This window comes from Tribolium castaneum, chromosome 1, assembly GCF_031307605.1.
Source record: "Tribolium castaneum strain GA2 chromosome 1, icTriCast1.1, whole genome shotgun sequence".
Classification (NCBI taxonomy): domain Eukaryota; kingdom Metazoa; phylum Arthropoda; class Insecta; order Coleoptera; family Tenebrionidae; genus Tribolium; species Tribolium castaneum.
In genome coordinates this window covers 35281810-35298528 of record NC_087394.1, presented here as the reverse complement: position 1 = coordinate 35298528, position 16719 = coordinate 35281810, and the positions used below count along the sequence as shown (strand labels likewise).

The window sequence follows — 16719 nt, the reverse complement described above, 5'->3', positions numbered from 1 at the left end:
TTTTTTTTAAGTAAAATAAACAAATATTAATAAAGTAATAACACGTGCGCCCCCGTGGTGATAACTGTAAGGCTCTAATTTTACTAATGACTACTTGCTTCACAAGATTTCTTTGATCCGCGAGCGAAGTCTCTAAATTAAAAAAAATGTTTTTTTTCAGAACTTAGTTAGGAACTCACTAATTTTGTGAAATTTTGCCAAAACAAGTAAAAAACTAGATCTGATTTACAAAACACTAAGTGCTAGAAGAAGAAACACAATGCAAAATAACCCGATTTTTTTGTATCCAAAAATTTAACGAAGAAAGGTTTTTTTGCAAAAAAAACCGCTGAATTGGGTCTAAATTATGTTAGTTCAAACATTTTTAAATAGTTTACCTCTCATACTTAAAAAAAAATTCTGAGCGACATTATTTAAATTCTTTCGTAGCTACCCTTGAAGTTCCAAAATGATTCAAAGGCCTTAAAAGTCCGTGGATTATGCAACTAATAATACAACCGTTAACGCTTTATAGATAATTTCTTGAGCCCAAAGTCATTTTAATTTATTTTGTTGTTTTAAAGTTTAACTAATTAAACGTTAGACGAACAAAGTAGATGAAAACTGATTATTAACTTATCTAAACTAATTAGTTTAGGCAACCAACAATTAAGAGTTTTTTTCGAAAACATCCTGTTTTACCGACTTATCAAATGTTGACAACTGTTTTCCGAGAAAGTTGAAGTTTGTCTGTCCTTGTCTCTTCTACGCCAAGCGCTCAATCTCCGTCTCTTTCTAAAAATGGTGAACGAACGTTTACAATAGTTGGTGCAGTTAGTTTGTCTCGTTTTTTTCCAAAATTAAATTACAAATGCCGGTTATTTGAAGTGTTGTTTTGCAGTAATTCAACCAGACGGACGTAAAATTGTAAAATGTCATCGGGCAATAACATCGAGTCGGAATATTCGAAGTTAAACTCAAAAAATGAGTGGTCGGCGATTTTTCAGGTATTTCATGCTCTCTTTCATCCTTTCCAGTGCTTAAACTGTCCCATCTGAATAATAAATCATCGCTTTGCGGTGTGTAACCGTGTCTTGGCATTGGTTGGCCAAGAATTTCCCGGTTCTGACTCACAAGATTTCACAGTTAAATTACCAACAATTAAGCAATTAAAACCAGAATCGTGTCTTTGCACTCTGGTATTGTCACAATAACCCGTTGTTTGTCTCCAGAAAATTCGCTCCGAGAGCGTCAAAAACAGCAGTCCATACACGGAAGCCTTGAAACCGCAGAATAAAAACCTGAACAGGTACCGAGACGTCAGTCCCTATGACCACAGCCGCATTGTCCTCAAGCGGGGCTCCACCGACTACATCAACGCCAATCTCATCAAAGTGGAGAAGGCCAACAGACAGTACATCCTCACGCAGGGCCCCCTTTGCAACACCGTCAGCCACTTCTGGCTCATGGTGTGGGAGCAGCACAGCAAGGCGGTCCTGATGCTCAACAAGCTCGTTGAGAAGAAACAAGAGAAGTGTTACCAGTACTGGCCTTCCAAAGTCGGCCCCGATTATATCATGACAATGGAGGACGTGGGATTGACGCTGGAATATGTGGAGCAACAAGACCACTCATATTATTTACAAAGAGTATTGAGATTGACGGATATCAGCACGAAAGAGTCCCGAGATATATTACAATTTCATTACACCACCTGGCCCGATTTTGGGGTTCCCAGTTCGCCAACTGCCTTTTTGGAATTTTTGAGGAAAGTGAGGGATGCGGGCGTTCTGGAGCCCACTGTTGGACCAGCTGTGGTGCATTGTTCGGCTGGAATTGGAAGATCTGGCACTTTTTGTCTCGTTGATTCGTGTCTAGTGCTTGTAGGTATTTTTCCTCTATCACGGAATTTTCCCAGAATTGATTAACAGTTTCCCAAAGTGAGATTGTCAGAATAATTATAAATAACCCAGCGTTTATTAATCCAAAATTATGTTTGCATATTCAGAGATAATACCGTTTCAAAGAATAGCTAGCTGATGATAAAACTCCTAAATCCATTGACCATTAATCCAAATCAAACAATCAATAATTGGTCAAGCGCAATTAATTATTGTTTATTGATAAGTGAAAAGATTCTTTTCCTGGTTGGAGCAGGAGGTTGCGCGATTTTATTGTGACGTAATGATGTATTTTCCGTTTGGAACTGATAGAGGAAATTGCTACTTTCGTACAAGTATCGTTAAATTTATTTCATTACATAATGACCGAACCACAGGTAACAATTAGCTCGCCGTTGGTTTGGGACTAATTAATACAAGTCATTAAGGTGCAAATGGGTGGAAAAAATTTTGTTCTTACATTCTACCATTTCATGGTTTAGAGCAACTGATTTTAATGTTTTTTAATTGTAATTGGTAGCTGAGTTTGCTGGAGAATAATAATGATTAATAAAAGGAAGAAAGAAGTAAAGTTATAACAAAATTCAACAACTTGTTAAATAAATATCAATTTATATAAGTTTGTAAGAAACACTTTGCAATTTATAAAAAAGTATTAAACAGTAATGCATCTGCATTTAAAAAAACTGATTCTGGTTTTGAATCAGTTAATGACTTCTTAGTTTATTTTGAATTACATTCCTTAAAATAAGCACGATTTTGGTCAAATAACGTGCTAAAATATTTGAAAAAAAAAATTAGTATTATTTTTGACTTAATTAGGCATGTCTTCTTCTAGTTTAACAAAATTTCTGGAAAAGACTGACTTTGAATAGGTGTAAAGCAATTTTTCGACTTATTTTTGACAAAATTTTGAGTTTCTGGATGAATGACGTGCTAATATAAGACAAAAAAACGACAGAAAAAATTCAGGAAAAATGTGCTTAAACGCTCGGAAAATAATCTCATTGGTTGAAACAATTTTAGGGATTTATTTGTAGCGAATTTCGTTAAAAAGTTGCATTTCTGACTGAAAATGAAACAAAACGCTAGAAAAACGAGATATACGTATAGTATTCGGTCCAGTTTGGTGATTTTTGGTCGTCAGGTTTAGTGAAAACACTTTTACCACTCAAAGTCTGTTTAAATTCTCGAAAAATTACATTATTTTTGACTTGATTCAGTGATTTTTTTCTGTTATTTATTACGTTTTTGGATGAAAAACGCTCCAAAAAGGCAAAAGTAATCTTATTTTCTATGCGGTTTACATATTTTTGTTGTAGTTCTCGGTAGTTTTTATCCAAAACCAAAAATTTAAGAAAATATAATTCTGTCAATGCTTTTAACCTATTAAATGTTTTACTTTGTTTTCGTTTCCCATTTAAATTGAGCTCTAGCGTAAAAAATGTTTCAGATGGAGAAATTTGGCCTAAATTCCGTAGACGTAAAAGAAATTTTGTGTGAGATGCGAAGTTATCGCATGGGACTGATTCAAACGCCCGAACAACTAAGATTTTCATATCAAGCAATCATTGAAGGTGCAAAACAACTACTCAATCCAGATTCGAGCCCTACGGTAGGTGGAAATAAAGAAAACCTTTCCTATTTTTCCACTTTTCCAGACTCATCCTTGAACTATCCCTCCTATTATCCAAATTCCAAGCACAAAACTTGAAAATTGAATTAATTATTAGGAAAATCATATAATCGTGGATAATGAACCGGAAGACGGAGTTGCATCCGATTCGGACGATGACGGACCGCCTCCTCTCCCACCACCCCGGTTAGACAGTCTGAAGAAACAAAACGGTACTCCTTTAGACAGGCCGCTTCCAAATATCCCCAAGAGCATCTCCTTGAACGAGTTTAGTTACGAAGGCGATAGTGATGAGGTAAGTCAAGTGGGCTGTTTTGTGACACGTTTTAAATGTCTGTTGTGTTAAAAATGAAACTAAATTTTACGTAATTAAATAACAAAATGCTGTTGCGTTCCATGAGGCAAATTAGTTTTGTCAGTCCCGACGACAATTTGAGACTTCCTCGCGTACGAAGCAACTTTACGCTTTGTCGCAATTATTTTCAGTGGTGTTTTTATTGTAGTACATTCCGACCGGTCCGTTGCCTGTGGTTCCCGGTGACGAAGAAGAGGGCTCTAGTGAAGATGAGTTGGAGGATTTGCGTTCCGATAGTCCGTGTTCGGAGCCTGTGAGCCCCTCAGACAGGTAAAACAGCCCCCTTGCAGTTGGGAGTGAATCAATGAGTAATTTTAGTTTGTCGGCGTCCGAGTTGAGGCATCGCAAACGCGTGGAGCAAAGAGAAAAGTTGGAGGCCCAAGTGAGAGACATGAAACGGCGGCAGCAAGCCAACGAGCAGTGGACACAACTGAAGAGGTCTCTATACAAACCTTTATTTATAGCGGGCGCTATTGTTTTGGGCGGGGGCCTCATTTCCTATTTTTATTTTAAAAATTAAACAGAAAACAAGACATGTGTGTTAAGTCTATTAATGGTGAGAGCTGTTTTTGATTGGTTATCCGAGTTTCTCGACACGTACCCGGTTCAACGTTATAGTTTTTAAATTTTATGTATATTAGTCACAACTGTTTTTGGTAGCACTGATGGACTTTATTTCAAAGTTGTAATGAGAAACGGACCCTTGGTATATCACAGTTTCTGGATTACATATCAAGCTATTGTCTTATTATCTATTATGTTTTATTGAGGATGTAGCGATTTTTTTGTAATATTTATTTGCGTAAATCTTTACGATTCATGTTGGGAGTAAATGTTTTTAATGTTACCACGGATTTGAGAGCTTTTCCATTAAAACGCCATTACATCACACATCTGCAGCAGTTTTTGTTTATTTTAACATTTTCATTACTAATTTATTGCCACTCGGGTGGGATTAACATTAAAAATCATTTAGCCACAACTGGGGAACGATTACGGTCCTAAATACTGGGATGCGACACAATAAAAAATGCGTATTTGACGGTGAGTACAAGACAGTACAGGCAAATAGAGCATCACATTCTCAATAGTAAGACGTAAAAATTGCTCGAAAACTAACCAATTTGCGCACCCCGCCCCCAAAACGCTGCGAATACGGTTGAAGATACAAAAAAACATAAGGAAAAAAGTTGTAAAGAATTAAAAAAAAAGACTCAGAGACCATATCTTTATCTTCAACCCTTTCGGTTTAAATTGCTTTGAATGAGTTTTTCTTAGCTTATTAAGAATTTGATGCTCGATGTTCTGCCTGTGGTGAATTTAAATTAATTGAAAACAACTCGCCCCCATTTTTATTCGGGTACCGAAAATCGAGTTTTGTATCACATTCCTGGTATTTAGTTTAATTTGTGAAATTGAGTACTTTTAATTGCATTTCACTTCCTTTAATCATTGTGTAAGTAGGTATATATGCTGTATCGAGAGTGTAGAAGAAAAATATAACTTGTAGTGGAACGAGTGGGTAAGAAAAAGACTGAGAGATTACCGCCAAGCATTCCTTTTTGTTACGTGATCAAAAGTTTAATATTTTGGTGGTAGTCGTAACATGTTGAGTTGGTTTCGCATTCACTGAATGGTCATAGTTTTATATGTGTGGATTCATATAAGACTTGATGTTGAGTGATGGCTGACACAAGTTTTCCATCGGAACACTTGTGTAGGCCATCATGAATTACAGTAGGTACGTCTTATTGGTTTATTAATCAAATTACAGGGTGCTTATTGACAAAATTGATGCACAAAGCATTTTTACCAATTTATAAGAGTTTTCTATCTTCAGAAAAACGAGACAAAATTTTCTAAGGATTTTATACCTTATTTACACATTCCTTTTAAGTGCCTACGAAATGCTGTTATAACTGCGTCGACAATATGAATTTGATTGTGTTGTTACTATGATTTAAATTAGAATGTGACAATCGGTTTGAAGTTTGTTTATATCTGGACCGCCGATTATTTGTGATTGATTAATATTTTCTCAAGAATTTTATGGATATTCAATAAATACATTGAAAAATTATAACAGATTGTTTAATATACCTGAGTTTCTTCTTTCAGGGCTAAAACTTCACTTCAAGACTGACATTTGAACTTTTTCTGGAGAAGACTGGACTTTGATACATTCAGATTAGTTGAAGATAAGTTCTGCGGTCTTACTTTTTAGTAAAACTAGTCAAAATTTCTAGGTATGTTCGTCTTACTAGCATGTTAAGTATCTGATTGTTTGCGCCATTGCGATGTCAATTTTCGCGTTAGCTGTTGTAATCGCCTGGTTTTATACATAGTTAGCAGAAGCGCAGCTAATTGTCCAAAAATTGCCATCCTGTATTAACTAGCGTTTTGTACCCAAATGTGCAACGATATACTCTAAAAAATAGTTAGTGTCCCTCGTTTTATAAAACATTTGAAACAAAAATGTCAATCTAAATTTGTCACAATAGTGTACTGTGTAATGGTATTGTTCTCTTTATACATAACTGTAACAGCCACGTTGTTAGTACAAAGTTTTAATAGTGCCGGAAGAACTAACTTTCAAATTTATGCGAATCCTCTCCAGGAGTATCAACGAATTGCCTTTCCGCAATCAAAAGATAGTGTAAGACCATTTGTAAGCAATAAAAATGATGTTTTTAATAGAGCCTTATTCATTAAGAACACGAACAAAAATCGCTTAAACTTTAACGAAATCACACAAGCGCTCAGTAGACTGCTTGAAAAGGTCGCTTCTCCGATGAACCAACGGAAAAGAGATACGATTATCAAAGCCAAAAAAGCTTACCGGCACTTATCCAGGCCCCGGGAACCAAGCCACAAGTCTTCTGGAACAGGACACGGAAAAAAACGCTGGGATAGATGGACCCAATGGTCCCAATGTAGCGTAAGTTGCGGTAAAGGCAGAGAAATCCGGTGGAGACACTGCGTGGAGAACTGTGGGGGCGTGGAGACGGAAATGGAGGAAAAAGCCTGCCAGCTCCCGGCCTGTGGAGGAAAATTATTTGGAATAATTAAGTTGTAGTTAAGATTGACATTAAAAGTTACGCTTCATTTTTTGAAATTTAATTTTCGGAAACAGGGAATTTCGTTTTAGCGCTAGCTCCCCACCGTTGTGTTTGCGCCCGAATAATTCTGGCCCACAAAATTCAGTCACATATCTTTCCAAGGATAAAGGACAAGTCGTAGTCACATTTTGGTGACAAACTCGGCACATTATTATTACAAAAAGGAATTTATTACGACTTTCGGTTTGATAACGTTTCGGTCCCGCGAGCAGAGACTTGACAGCTGTCGCGTTGACATTTGTAATTTATTAGCCGTAAACATGTCATCAGCGACGGTAAAAACAGCTCAAAACATTAAATTTGCCTTAATTTAAATCAAAATGATTTCAGTTGCCTTTATTGGAGGATGACACAGTAGCATTCGGTGATGATTTAGGTGATAGTGGTGTCAAGGGGTCCCTGACGTAAGTGTGAGGCCACTACCCGAAAAACTATTCCTACTGTCTCTTTCAGACACCCTTATGTCACATTTTTCCACTTGGCCTTTCGGGGGGCGTCTATAGTAACGTACTTGTTGTGCGAATGGTTCAGTGATAGTTTTATCGCAAGTTTTGTAACGGTAGTTTTATTATTATCGATGGACTTTTGGACAGTCAAAAACATAACAGGCCGTCTGATGGTTGGCTTGCGATGGTGGAATTACGTGGACGATGACGGAAAGTCGCACTGGGTCTTTGAATCACGCAAGGTTTAACTGCTTGCTTAACTTTTCATTTGGCTTTTTTGCTTTGTTTACTGAATCAACATTTGGCCCATTTCAGGGCCGGTGGCAGAACCGTGTAAACGAGCGAGAAGCGAGAATATTTTGGATGGCTTTGGTTATAACCCCCCTGTTGTGGGGCGTGTTTTTCATAACTGCTTTGTTTTGGCTAAAACTAAAGTGGATGGTAATGTTTCCGTTCCTCCAAAAGCTGGGTTTCATTAATTTTGTTTTAGCTGCTCATAATGATAGCGTTGGCTTTAAATGGGGCCAATTTCTATGGGTATTTTAAATGTAAAGTGGGTTCAAGTGAGAGCTTAAGTTCCGCAACCACAAATTTTCTCAGGAAACAAGTTTTACAAAATGCTGTATCACTTGTTACACGTGAGGCTACCGCCCCTCAAGCAAATCCCATGAGCCAGCCATCTAACACTATTTAATAAATCGACCCTCCTTTATTTATAAAGTATTGTGATAATTAAACTTAATTCCACACCTACTAATTCGCTTATTTTATCGTTCCTCGTTAAAAGACAAAGAAAATTATTGAAAAAAAAAGTGCTCTAGGTGAGGCTCGAACTCACAACCCCGGCATTGCTCACGACTACTGTCTTATAAGTACCGTGCGCTAACCAATTGCGCCACTAGAGCTATGGAGAAATCGGCGCAAATGAACAATTAAAAAGAAACGGCACTTTGATAAATACATAATGTGTAAAATTATGAATAATTTAAACTCACTGAACATGAAACGGTTCCGGAACGTGTTAAATTTGCACAGTTATCAATTTTTAGTACGTTTCTGGCACAACAATCACGTTTTTGGTGCTTTTGCACATTGACAGTTGCCCACGGCGGGAAGTTTGAAATGAAACAAGTTGGCGTAAACACAACATTTATTTCAGTTGGAATTTTGTACAATAATTTGAAGAGGCTATAATTTATATCACAGGTTAAATTTTAAGTGAAGTATATTCCTTACCATGACAAAACACCAAATATCAGCATGTGTTAACTGATAACGTAATATTCCCATATGATAAAAACCGCAATAGAACAACAAACACTTTAATCTCTTATCTAATCAATAAAAATTCATATAAAAGCATCTCTGTACACGCTGGATAATAATAACTTTACAAGTTCTGTTTTTGCTGTTTCAACAACTCATCAATCTGACTTTTGTACATCTCTTTCACGTCTTGCAAATCAAGCTTCAGTTCTTCGTTTTCTTCAACTTTCTCGCCAAACAACTGGCAAAGAGTATCATACTGTTGCTGTAGCTCACTATGTTGTCCTTTTAAAACATCGTATTCCTGGACTTTGGTTTCAAGTTCCTCAACACGGGTCAAAAGCGACGAGATTTCTTTATTCAAGAGCGCCCTCTCTTGTTCCCTCCGGTTCAACTCCCACTGCAATTGTTGCAATTCACCGTCGCGCTGTTTCAAGTTGGTTTGAAGCATTTGCATCTCGAACATGTTGGTGTACCTTGGCGGTTGTCCCCCGTCAAAGGGCTCATCCTAGGAAAAAAATACAACACAAGCTAAAAAAAAATCGCACCTCACCTGCGACCAAAACGAGCTTCCAAGCGATTCCGCCACGGAAATTTTCCCCAGACTTAAAGTTGGCGAATTGCTCGCAGTGCGCGGCGAGTTTCGGCCCAAATTTGGCGCATCTTCAGTGCTTTTCTTGCGCTCGGATTCACTCGCTGATTTCTCCAGCTGTTCTTGCAAACTGGACGCGTTTTGCGCCAACTCGGCCACTTTGTGTCTCTCAGACACTAACTGTTCCTTCAATTCGTTAATTTCACGACCTAACTCCTGTTCGGAGATTTGTTTTTCGGTTTTATTCTGCTCCACTTCCACTCGAAGCAGCTCGTTTTGGTGCTTAAGCGAACTTAGTTCCGATTCCAAATCTGAAAGTCTAGTTTTTAGAGTCACAGACTCGTCTTTGACCGTCCGTTCTGAGTTAAGGGACGTCTGTAATCTAGTTTGCAACTCATCTGAAACAATACAAGTCACAAAACAAAAATTAGGCAAACACTACAACTTTACTTATTTTAAGCGTCATTTCTTGTTCAATTCTTTCAAAACTGGCGATTTTCATCGTATGTGTTGCTTGTAACGACTCCAATTGTCTCACCAAAGGCTTACTAACTTCAAGAACGGATTGTGATAATTCTTCGTTTCTGGCCTCAGCGTCCTCCAAACGCCTCAAAAGATCGTTGTTTTCTTTACGTAGCGACTGTTCTTTTTTCGCGTAGTCTAAATCGAGTTGTCGCATTTTTGACCGTAGTTCCTCCAGTTCGTTAAGAATCTAAAATTGGGCACAAGTATTAAACAAAAAGCGTTAATTATCACGAAATACCGCTGCGTTTTGTGACTCCGTTTGCTTTTTTTCGTTCTCTAAACTCTCCAATTTATGCTCGCGTGCGATTAACTCAGAACTAGTCTTGTTCTTGTCGACGAGTTCTTTTTTCGCAGCGTCTAAAGACTTCTTCACGGTGTCATACTTTTGTGTGAGGTCGTCGAGCTGACTTCGGAATTTATCAACTTCAGTTTCTAGTTTTTTATTTTTTGCTGTTAGCTGGTGAACTGCTTCGATTTGCGACCTTTCAACTTCCTCTTTTGCGGTTAGTGAACGCTTTAAACGGTCAGCTTCAGACGACAAGTCCTCAATTGTTTCTCTGGAAATAATTATTTTCACCGTAAGTGAGCAAAACAACGTCGTGTGCAAGCGTTAAAAAACAGTTACATACAAGTTTTTTTCTACATAGTAAGTAAATAAGCAAAACAGCTATGAACGAATGGTTGGCAGGTTGAATTTAAATTAATTTAAAAAATTTGTAAGCTTCCCAAAGAGAAAGAACTTTTTTGACTTTTTACTTTTACTTTTTACCAAAACTAAATGTTACAATGAGGTGACCAACGGTACTATTCTACCCAGGACAGTACTCTTACACTATATAGCAATAAAAAAACAGCTAAATGTTCTGTTTTTTTAAATTTGGTCAAGTCCTTATGGTGATGGTAAAGCAATTATTTCGTCAAAGAAATATAATGTTCCACAATGAACAAAACAGTACATGTGAAAAAAAAAAACGGTAAAAAACTGTAGACATATATAGTTTCTGTAGACATATGTTTTGACTGAGAAAACAGAGAAAGGAAGGCAAACAAAACTGGATAAAGAATAAAGAAGATGATAAGTTGCAGATACGTGACTAAGAACAGGAAAGAAGAGAGAAATATTCTTGCCAATACCGATTTCGGATAAAGAATAAAGCTTAGAATACAGAATAGAAGATAAAAAATAGTACAAAAGGAAGGGAATAAAAGCTAAACCAAAAAGAAGGAACAGGAGACAGAAAATAGAGCAAACAGGAGAAAAAAATTCGGAACATAGATCTATAAGAATTTCTTTTCTTATTTTACCACAGGAACCCCTTTCAACATAATAATTTCGACTGAATTTTTTATTAGTTTATTAATTTTATATCGTTTTTGTGTGTTACCGACTTTAAATTACTACGCTATGCATAACTATTTAGTTCGAACTTTTAAGAATAACATCTCGATAACACCTAAAAAGTAGTGTTTTCTTAGATTTGTACTAAAATAATCTATTTGCTTGATCATATGATTTTATATAAAAACGATTGGAATAATTTGCAATTTTTTTGCATCCCGCAGAGCAAACTTACTTTAAATGTTTGATTGTTGACTCATTTTCCTTTTCTTTCGCCCTCAACTTCTTGATAATATTCGAATGTTGCAACTGCTGTTTGGACAACTTTTCCCCCTCCTCACGCAACTCCTTAATAATTTCATCTTTTTCGCTTATAAGTGAGTCCAAATCGCTTTTGCTGAGCCTAGTGGCAGCCTCCTGTTTGCTCTGTTCCAGTTGTTTCCTCAGCGTGTCTTTTTCCCGAATTGCTTGTTGAAACTTTTTCTCTAAGGCGGACAAACGCTGGGTATATTCTTCAGTCACTTGAGACAAATCTGCAGTTTCCAATTGCTTGGTAAGCATCGAATCGAGCTGATGTCGCAAGTTGGTGTTCAACTCTTGCAATTCGGCATTTCTCCTATTGATATCAATTAATTTCGATTCTCTGGACTCCAAAATTTCGGTCATTTCCGCAATCCTTTTGATAAGCCGATCAACTTCGGATGAATGCGAATCATCGCTCACGCTCGAAGTTTCCGACAATTCTCTAGTGTGGCCTTTGGCTTTTTTCATCGTCATTTTGCACAAAAGATCGACTTTGGTGCCGTCTGATTTATTTTTCGTGCAAGTTTGCTTGGCTGGGCTTTGCCTACTTTGCGTACTACTCGAATCTCCGTTCGGACTTGAAATAATTTCAATATCTGATGAGGTGGTTGTTTCCAATTCATCACCAGAGGTGTGTCCCGAAGACCCGATTTTGACCAAATCGGAGCGACTTTCCGAACTGACTGGCGAATTTTCCCGAGGCGGCATATCCAACTGACTTATGGAAATGTTCTCCAAAACCACATTTCCCTGACTTGAGTCGATCATACTCTGAGTCAAATCCATAAAATGGCTGGTTTTCGTTGCACAATCGGGCACTTCCGGGCTTTTTTCAGTCATGGCATCAGCGATTAAATTTTTCAAATAAACGGAATTTTCCGTCACACTTGTGTCGCTACTACTGTCCATTCCGCCGTCTTTTGCTATTACAGTGCGGTCAGATTGGGAACCTTCATCACAGGATTCGATTTGTCCTTCCACGTTGTCTTCCTGAGGTATATCGATAATGTTGGTGTTTTTCAAAAGGTTGGACAAGTCCTGTCTGCTGCTCTGTGGCTGGGTGTCTATTAGTACTTGGTTGACTTGTGTTAGAGGTAAATGCATGCCACTTCGACTGGGTGCTCTTGTGATTGCATCGGCGAAAGTGTGGTTTTTTTCGGGACTGAGTGGAATGTCGCTTTCGGGCATTGATGTGTTATAGGTGTCTTTTAGCATTTTTTGGGGTTTGAGGTGGAGGAATGCTTGGTCGAGGACTGTGGCAGAGGTGCTTTCGGAAATCGATGTGTACGACATTGTGTCTTCAGCGACGCTCTCTTCTTGGTCTTCGGGGATTACTTCCACGCTGTCGGGAGTGTTCTTTTCCGCACATGGGCTGAAAGAACATATATTGAAATATGTGTGAAAAATGAAAGTTGAAATTGTAAATGAAATTAAATTAACGAAAAATGTATGTGGCGAAAAAATGACGTCTTCTCTTTATTCTGAATGATTTTTATATTTTTAAGGCAATTAACACACTGATTTATCTCTGGAAAAGTATACTCTGAATTGTTATTGATTCAAAAAAATAATAATAAAGATATGCATCAAAAATCCCCTAAATGTACTTCTCTGTATACAAGGAGACTAGATCAAAAGCCTTATTAAATTGTCATTTTTAGAAAAAAAATTTTAATCTAAATTTAGAAACCACGTGAGAACTTGAATAATTCAAAAGTACAAAAAGTGCTTTTTTTACAAAATTAAATGACATTTTTTAAGACTGCAGTGTTTGACATTAAATGTGGTGTAAACTGTCGAATTTGATTTAGGTATAACAACAAAATAATAAAAACATAGGTCAGGTCAGTTTACGTAGTGACAGTTCTGAATCACCCTAATAGGTAAAATAATGAATCCCCGGAGAGATATGGAGGTAACAATTTTGAAAGAGATTAATTATAATCATGGAAATATTTTTCAAAGAAATTACATTTTGTAATATTCCCAGGTGATTTAATGGCACATTGTACCGATTTTGTGTATTTTTTTTATTTTCAGTAGGTCTGTGCCATGAAAATGAGAGAATTCGCTACAAATAGGAGCAAGAGTACTTGTAGAAGTCATAAATTTAATCACTCAAAACCTCTCAAGTTTTTTATTATTTTTATTTCAGAAATCCCACTTTAAAAATAGAAATTTTATTATGTAAAAAAATTGGAATATTTTTGTGGTTTGGCGAGTTGCTGCCACACGGTGTGAATTTGGAATTAAAGCATTTAATTAAAGAGCATTTTAAAAATCTTTTATTCAACAAATAAGCATTTGTTCTTAGGTAATTATGAGTTTTTATTTTTTTGGAGGGCGGTAAGCAAGGGTAACTACCTTTTTATTGTGTAATTTGTTTATAAAACCTGACTTTTATTCATTGACAATAATAATTAATTAATGGTCGAATACTAGCCTCCTAAACTTTACACCTATATCGACCACAAGGTGGTCATTCTCGGGTAAGTTAAAATAAAGTTTAGTAGATAACGAGTTTATTTGATTCATTGAAAACCAAAAAGATAACAAAATTAGCAATTTTACATTATTTAGCGTGCATAAAACACTGAATCCAGTTTTTTTACTATTTTTTGCATAACATATACTCGGTTTTAAAAAGATACAAACACATAAATAAACAAATATACACATAAACATCAACAAAAGCCAAGAATGGCTGAATAATACCTCAATTATCATATTACGAGGACACCAATTTAAAAATTTCCCGACAATAATGAGCAAAAAATAATACATTTTTCCTTTAAAACTTGTCACGTAATTAATTTTTTGCCGAAATAATTTGCAATATTGCGTAATACTGTAAAAACGTTTTGCTTGAGGCAATCTGGTCGTTAATTAATTTGATAAAAATTACCTGGCCTCCTCTTCTGCAATTGGCGATTCCATTGGCGATGCAAATTCATCTTGATTCTTACAGTCTATGCTATCTGACCCAATTATTTCAACCGAACTGGGACTAGTTAAGCTATCTGCTATAATTTCAACCGACTCTGAAGTCTGTTTAGCTACAGCAGAGCTCGAAGTTGAAATGCTGTGTTCCCCTGACAAAAGCTCCGATTCTGGACTAGTGGTGCATTCCGTACTGCAAGTGATTAGCTCCACACTTTCAGAACTGTTTTTTCCACTCTCATTGCTAATTGCCGATAGGCGGTTAATTATCGAACTTTGCGTCTTCTCTGGCCTTTTGACCACAACGGCTTGGTCAGAGTTTGAAGGCCCGTCAGGTGAATCTAACTGAATTTCCACTAGTTTGCCTTCATTGTCATTGACAAGGGTCCCCTCATCTGTTTCCATTGACGACAGGCGCGAGTAATGGCTCTCCCCGTCGTCACTTTGCTGCACCACAAGTTTGCTTCTGCTAAAATGCTCACTTCCTATGTCAACTGAATCGTCTAGACTATCAATGGAAGGTGTCTTAGGGTACTCTTTACTGGCGTCGAAAAATGAGCCGGTGAATGAGCCCCACAGGCTGGACTGGAGCTTGGCCATTTTAGGCCCTTCTTCATCCTTTTTACCCTCTTTGATATGGCCAGACTGACTAATGCCCCACGTGCCGAAAAAATCATCAGAGTTTGTGTCAATGGGCGTGTTTGTAGGAACCACGTTTACTTCGTCTTCTTTGATATCTAAAGCCTTGTCTATCGTTCTCTGCGCTTCCCTGAGGGCGGATTTTGCTATGCTAGCAAAGCCTGACGCATCAAACCAACTCATTTTACATCGTTGGCTCTACTATAACCAAAAATTGATACGACACTTGGGTAAGCTAAGGGAATTGACAAAGTTACCTAAAATTTAGCGAAATATCGGGTCGTTGTCACGAATTATTCCATTTAAAGGCATTGTTTTTAATTTTTGACAACTATGACATGTTGACGTTTCATCTTTCAAACCGAGTCACGTGACCAAAGGAGAATAGTAAAGGAGACCATGGACTGATGTTTTTTTTATTTATTATTTTGTGTTCACCAGGGTTAGTCAAGCGGCATAGGAGAAACGGTTTATTAAATCATACTATCAACATGCGGCGCCACGTGCGTTATCTATGCAGATTTCTGTAAATTTGGGGTACGTGGCACGGTCGTTAATAGAAACTACTTATGCCATCTTTTGGTAGTGTGATTTCAAATTAAATCCACGAATTTATCCAAAAATCCAAAATATTAAGCAACCTTTGGCGCGCAATGTCACATGCACACCACATTCAACGGTGTCAAAAAGTTTTTTCAATTTTAAATGTTTCAATTTCCAATTTGAATTATTCTGCTACGTGTTGTGTTCGTGGTTTTCTCTTTTTATTCTTATTTGAATTCGTTTGTTGGTGTTATCTACTCCTAAAGTAATCTCAAAAACATTTAAGTTTTGAACTTTCGAAGGCTAAAATTTGGTAAGTCGGGATTTTTTTGCCACCAAAAATACTATGTAATACATATCTCCAGCTTTGGTGTGGACCTATTATACACTTAAAAGGCAACCTACAACGTTTATTAAACAACTTCTGGCTGGCTGGAACACATGATTCTGGAAACAGTGCATCTCTTTACTTGTGAGAGCTATCCAGAAACAAATCGACTTGGGCACCAAAAATAACTTCGAGAATTTAAACCAAATTTCAATTTTTGAATGGACATCTATGATGGACACTGTTTAAGACTTCTACCTTGCACATAGTGTCTTTTATTTAATACACGCGTTCATTCATTCATTTGTACAAAAATCACAAAAACGTATCTTGAACTCCCTCCTTTTTACCGTTAAGTTTCAAGACTGGTGAATCCACCAAAGTGGAGTCCTTACATTAAAATCAGAAAAACCTCTTACTCATAATAAGTTCATATAAGTAAATTTGTTGTAAAGTCATCTATGTGAGTCTACAACCAACACGAAAACATACAAGAAATGTTTGCACAAACTATTAAAAGCACTACTTTTCTGTGAAAATTGAATTGGGCACATGCCTAAAACTCCAATGGTACCCTATTAGAGTCCGTATTTACTTATTTAGTTCTTTAATTTTTTTCCAAGTTTCAAAATAATGTTAAATAACCGGTTTTTGAGGGTGAGGAAGTCGCCAAATTAATATGTGGAAGCCAAACACGACATTTATTTCTTATAATTGATGTTTTCATAATTTGTGAAACGTTAATTCATTAATAAATTATTTTCATTCAATGTATTTATTTTTTCTTTATATTTATAATACTAACAAA

General features: G+C 36.8%; 3 protein-coding genes, 2 long non-coding RNA genes and 1 other non-coding gene across 10 annotated transcripts; 3 read left to right on the top strand and 3 right to left on the bottom strand.

The window, feature by feature from the left end:
• Positions 1-735: 735 nt before the first annotated feature.
• Positions 736-6565, top strand: Ptp61F (Protein tyrosine phosphatase 61F). 3 transcript variants are annotated; one of them, XR_010336310.1, is made up of 8 exons: positions 737-986; positions 1212-1862; positions 3334-3495; positions 3614-3811; positions 4020-4141; positions 4190-4309; positions 5990-6386; positions 6446-6565. XR_010336310.1 is itself a non-coding variant. In XM_964223.4 (7 exons), the coding sequence occupies exons 1-7, from the start codon at positions 912-914 to the stop codon at positions 6012-6014; spliced, it is 1353 nt and encodes a 450-aa protein (XP_969316.1). In that variant the 5' UTR covers positions 737-911; the 3' UTR covers positions 6015-6565. The 3 variants fall into 3 exon arrangements, 2 of the variants coding, with proteins under 2 accessions (XP_008190655.1, XP_969316.1); XM_964223.4 differs by having other exon boundaries at positions 5990-6565; XM_008192433.3 differs by lacking the exons at positions 5990-6386; positions 6446-6565 and having other exon boundaries at positions 736-986; positions 4190-5954.
• Positions 5197-7082, bottom strand: LOC135267911 (uncharacterized). Its single transcript, XR_010336312.1, has 2 exons — positions 6971-7082; positions 5197-6910 (listed from the first exon to the last, which is right to left on the bottom strand). It is a non-coding gene; the product is annotated as an uncharacterized LOC135267911 (long non-coding RNA).
• A 33-nt stretch (positions 7083-7115) lies between these two features.
• LOC657869 (uncharacterized protein) lies at positions 7116-8189 on the top strand. 2 transcript variants are annotated; one of them, XM_964300.4, is made up of 5 exons: positions 7116-7265; positions 7321-7394; positions 7444-7678; positions 7764-7877; positions 7927-8189. In XM_964300.4, the coding sequence occupies exons 1-5, from the start codon at positions 7251-7253 to the stop codon at positions 8128-8130; spliced, it is 642 nt and encodes a 213-aa protein (XP_969393.1). In that variant the 5' UTR covers positions 7116-7250; the 3' UTR covers positions 8131-8189. The 2 variants fall into 2 exon arrangements, with proteins under 2 accessions (XP_969393.1, XP_008190656.1); XM_008192434.3 differs by having other exon boundaries at positions 7752-7877.
• A 60-nt stretch (positions 8190-8249) lies between these two features.
• On the bottom strand, positions 8250-8341 carry TRNAI-UAU (transfer RNA isoleucine (anticodon UAU)). Its single transcript is given in 2 exon segments — positions 8250-8285; positions 8304-8341. It is a non-coding gene; the product is annotated as a tRNA-Ile (tRNA).
• A 233-nt stretch (positions 8342-8574) lies between these two features.
• Positions 8575-15442, bottom strand: Tmf (TATA element modulatory factor). Of its 2 annotated transcripts, none has more exons than XM_964370.4 (7): positions 15298-15442; positions 14367-15238; positions 11394-12833; positions 10058-10376; positions 9745-10006; positions 9256-9692; positions 8575-9210 (listed from the first exon to the last, which is right to left on the bottom strand). In XM_964370.4, the coding sequence occupies exons 2-7, from the start codon at positions 15221-15223 to the stop codon at positions 8827-8829; spliced, it is 3699 nt and encodes a 1232-aa protein (XP_969463.1). In that variant the 5' UTR covers positions 15224-15238; positions 15298-15442; the 3' UTR covers positions 8575-8826. The 2 variants fall into 2 exon arrangements, with proteins under 2 accessions (XP_969463.1, XP_008190658.1); XM_008192436.3 differs by having other exon boundaries at positions 14367-15241; positions 15298-15437.
• Positions 15443-15717: 275 nt separating this feature from the next.
• Positions 15718-16681, top strand: LOC135267910 (uncharacterized). The gene is made up of 2 exons (XR_010336311.1): positions 15718-15896; positions 15949-16681. It is a non-coding gene; the product is annotated as an uncharacterized LOC135267910 (long non-coding RNA).
• The last annotated feature ends 38 nt before the right edge of the window (positions 16682-16719 follow it).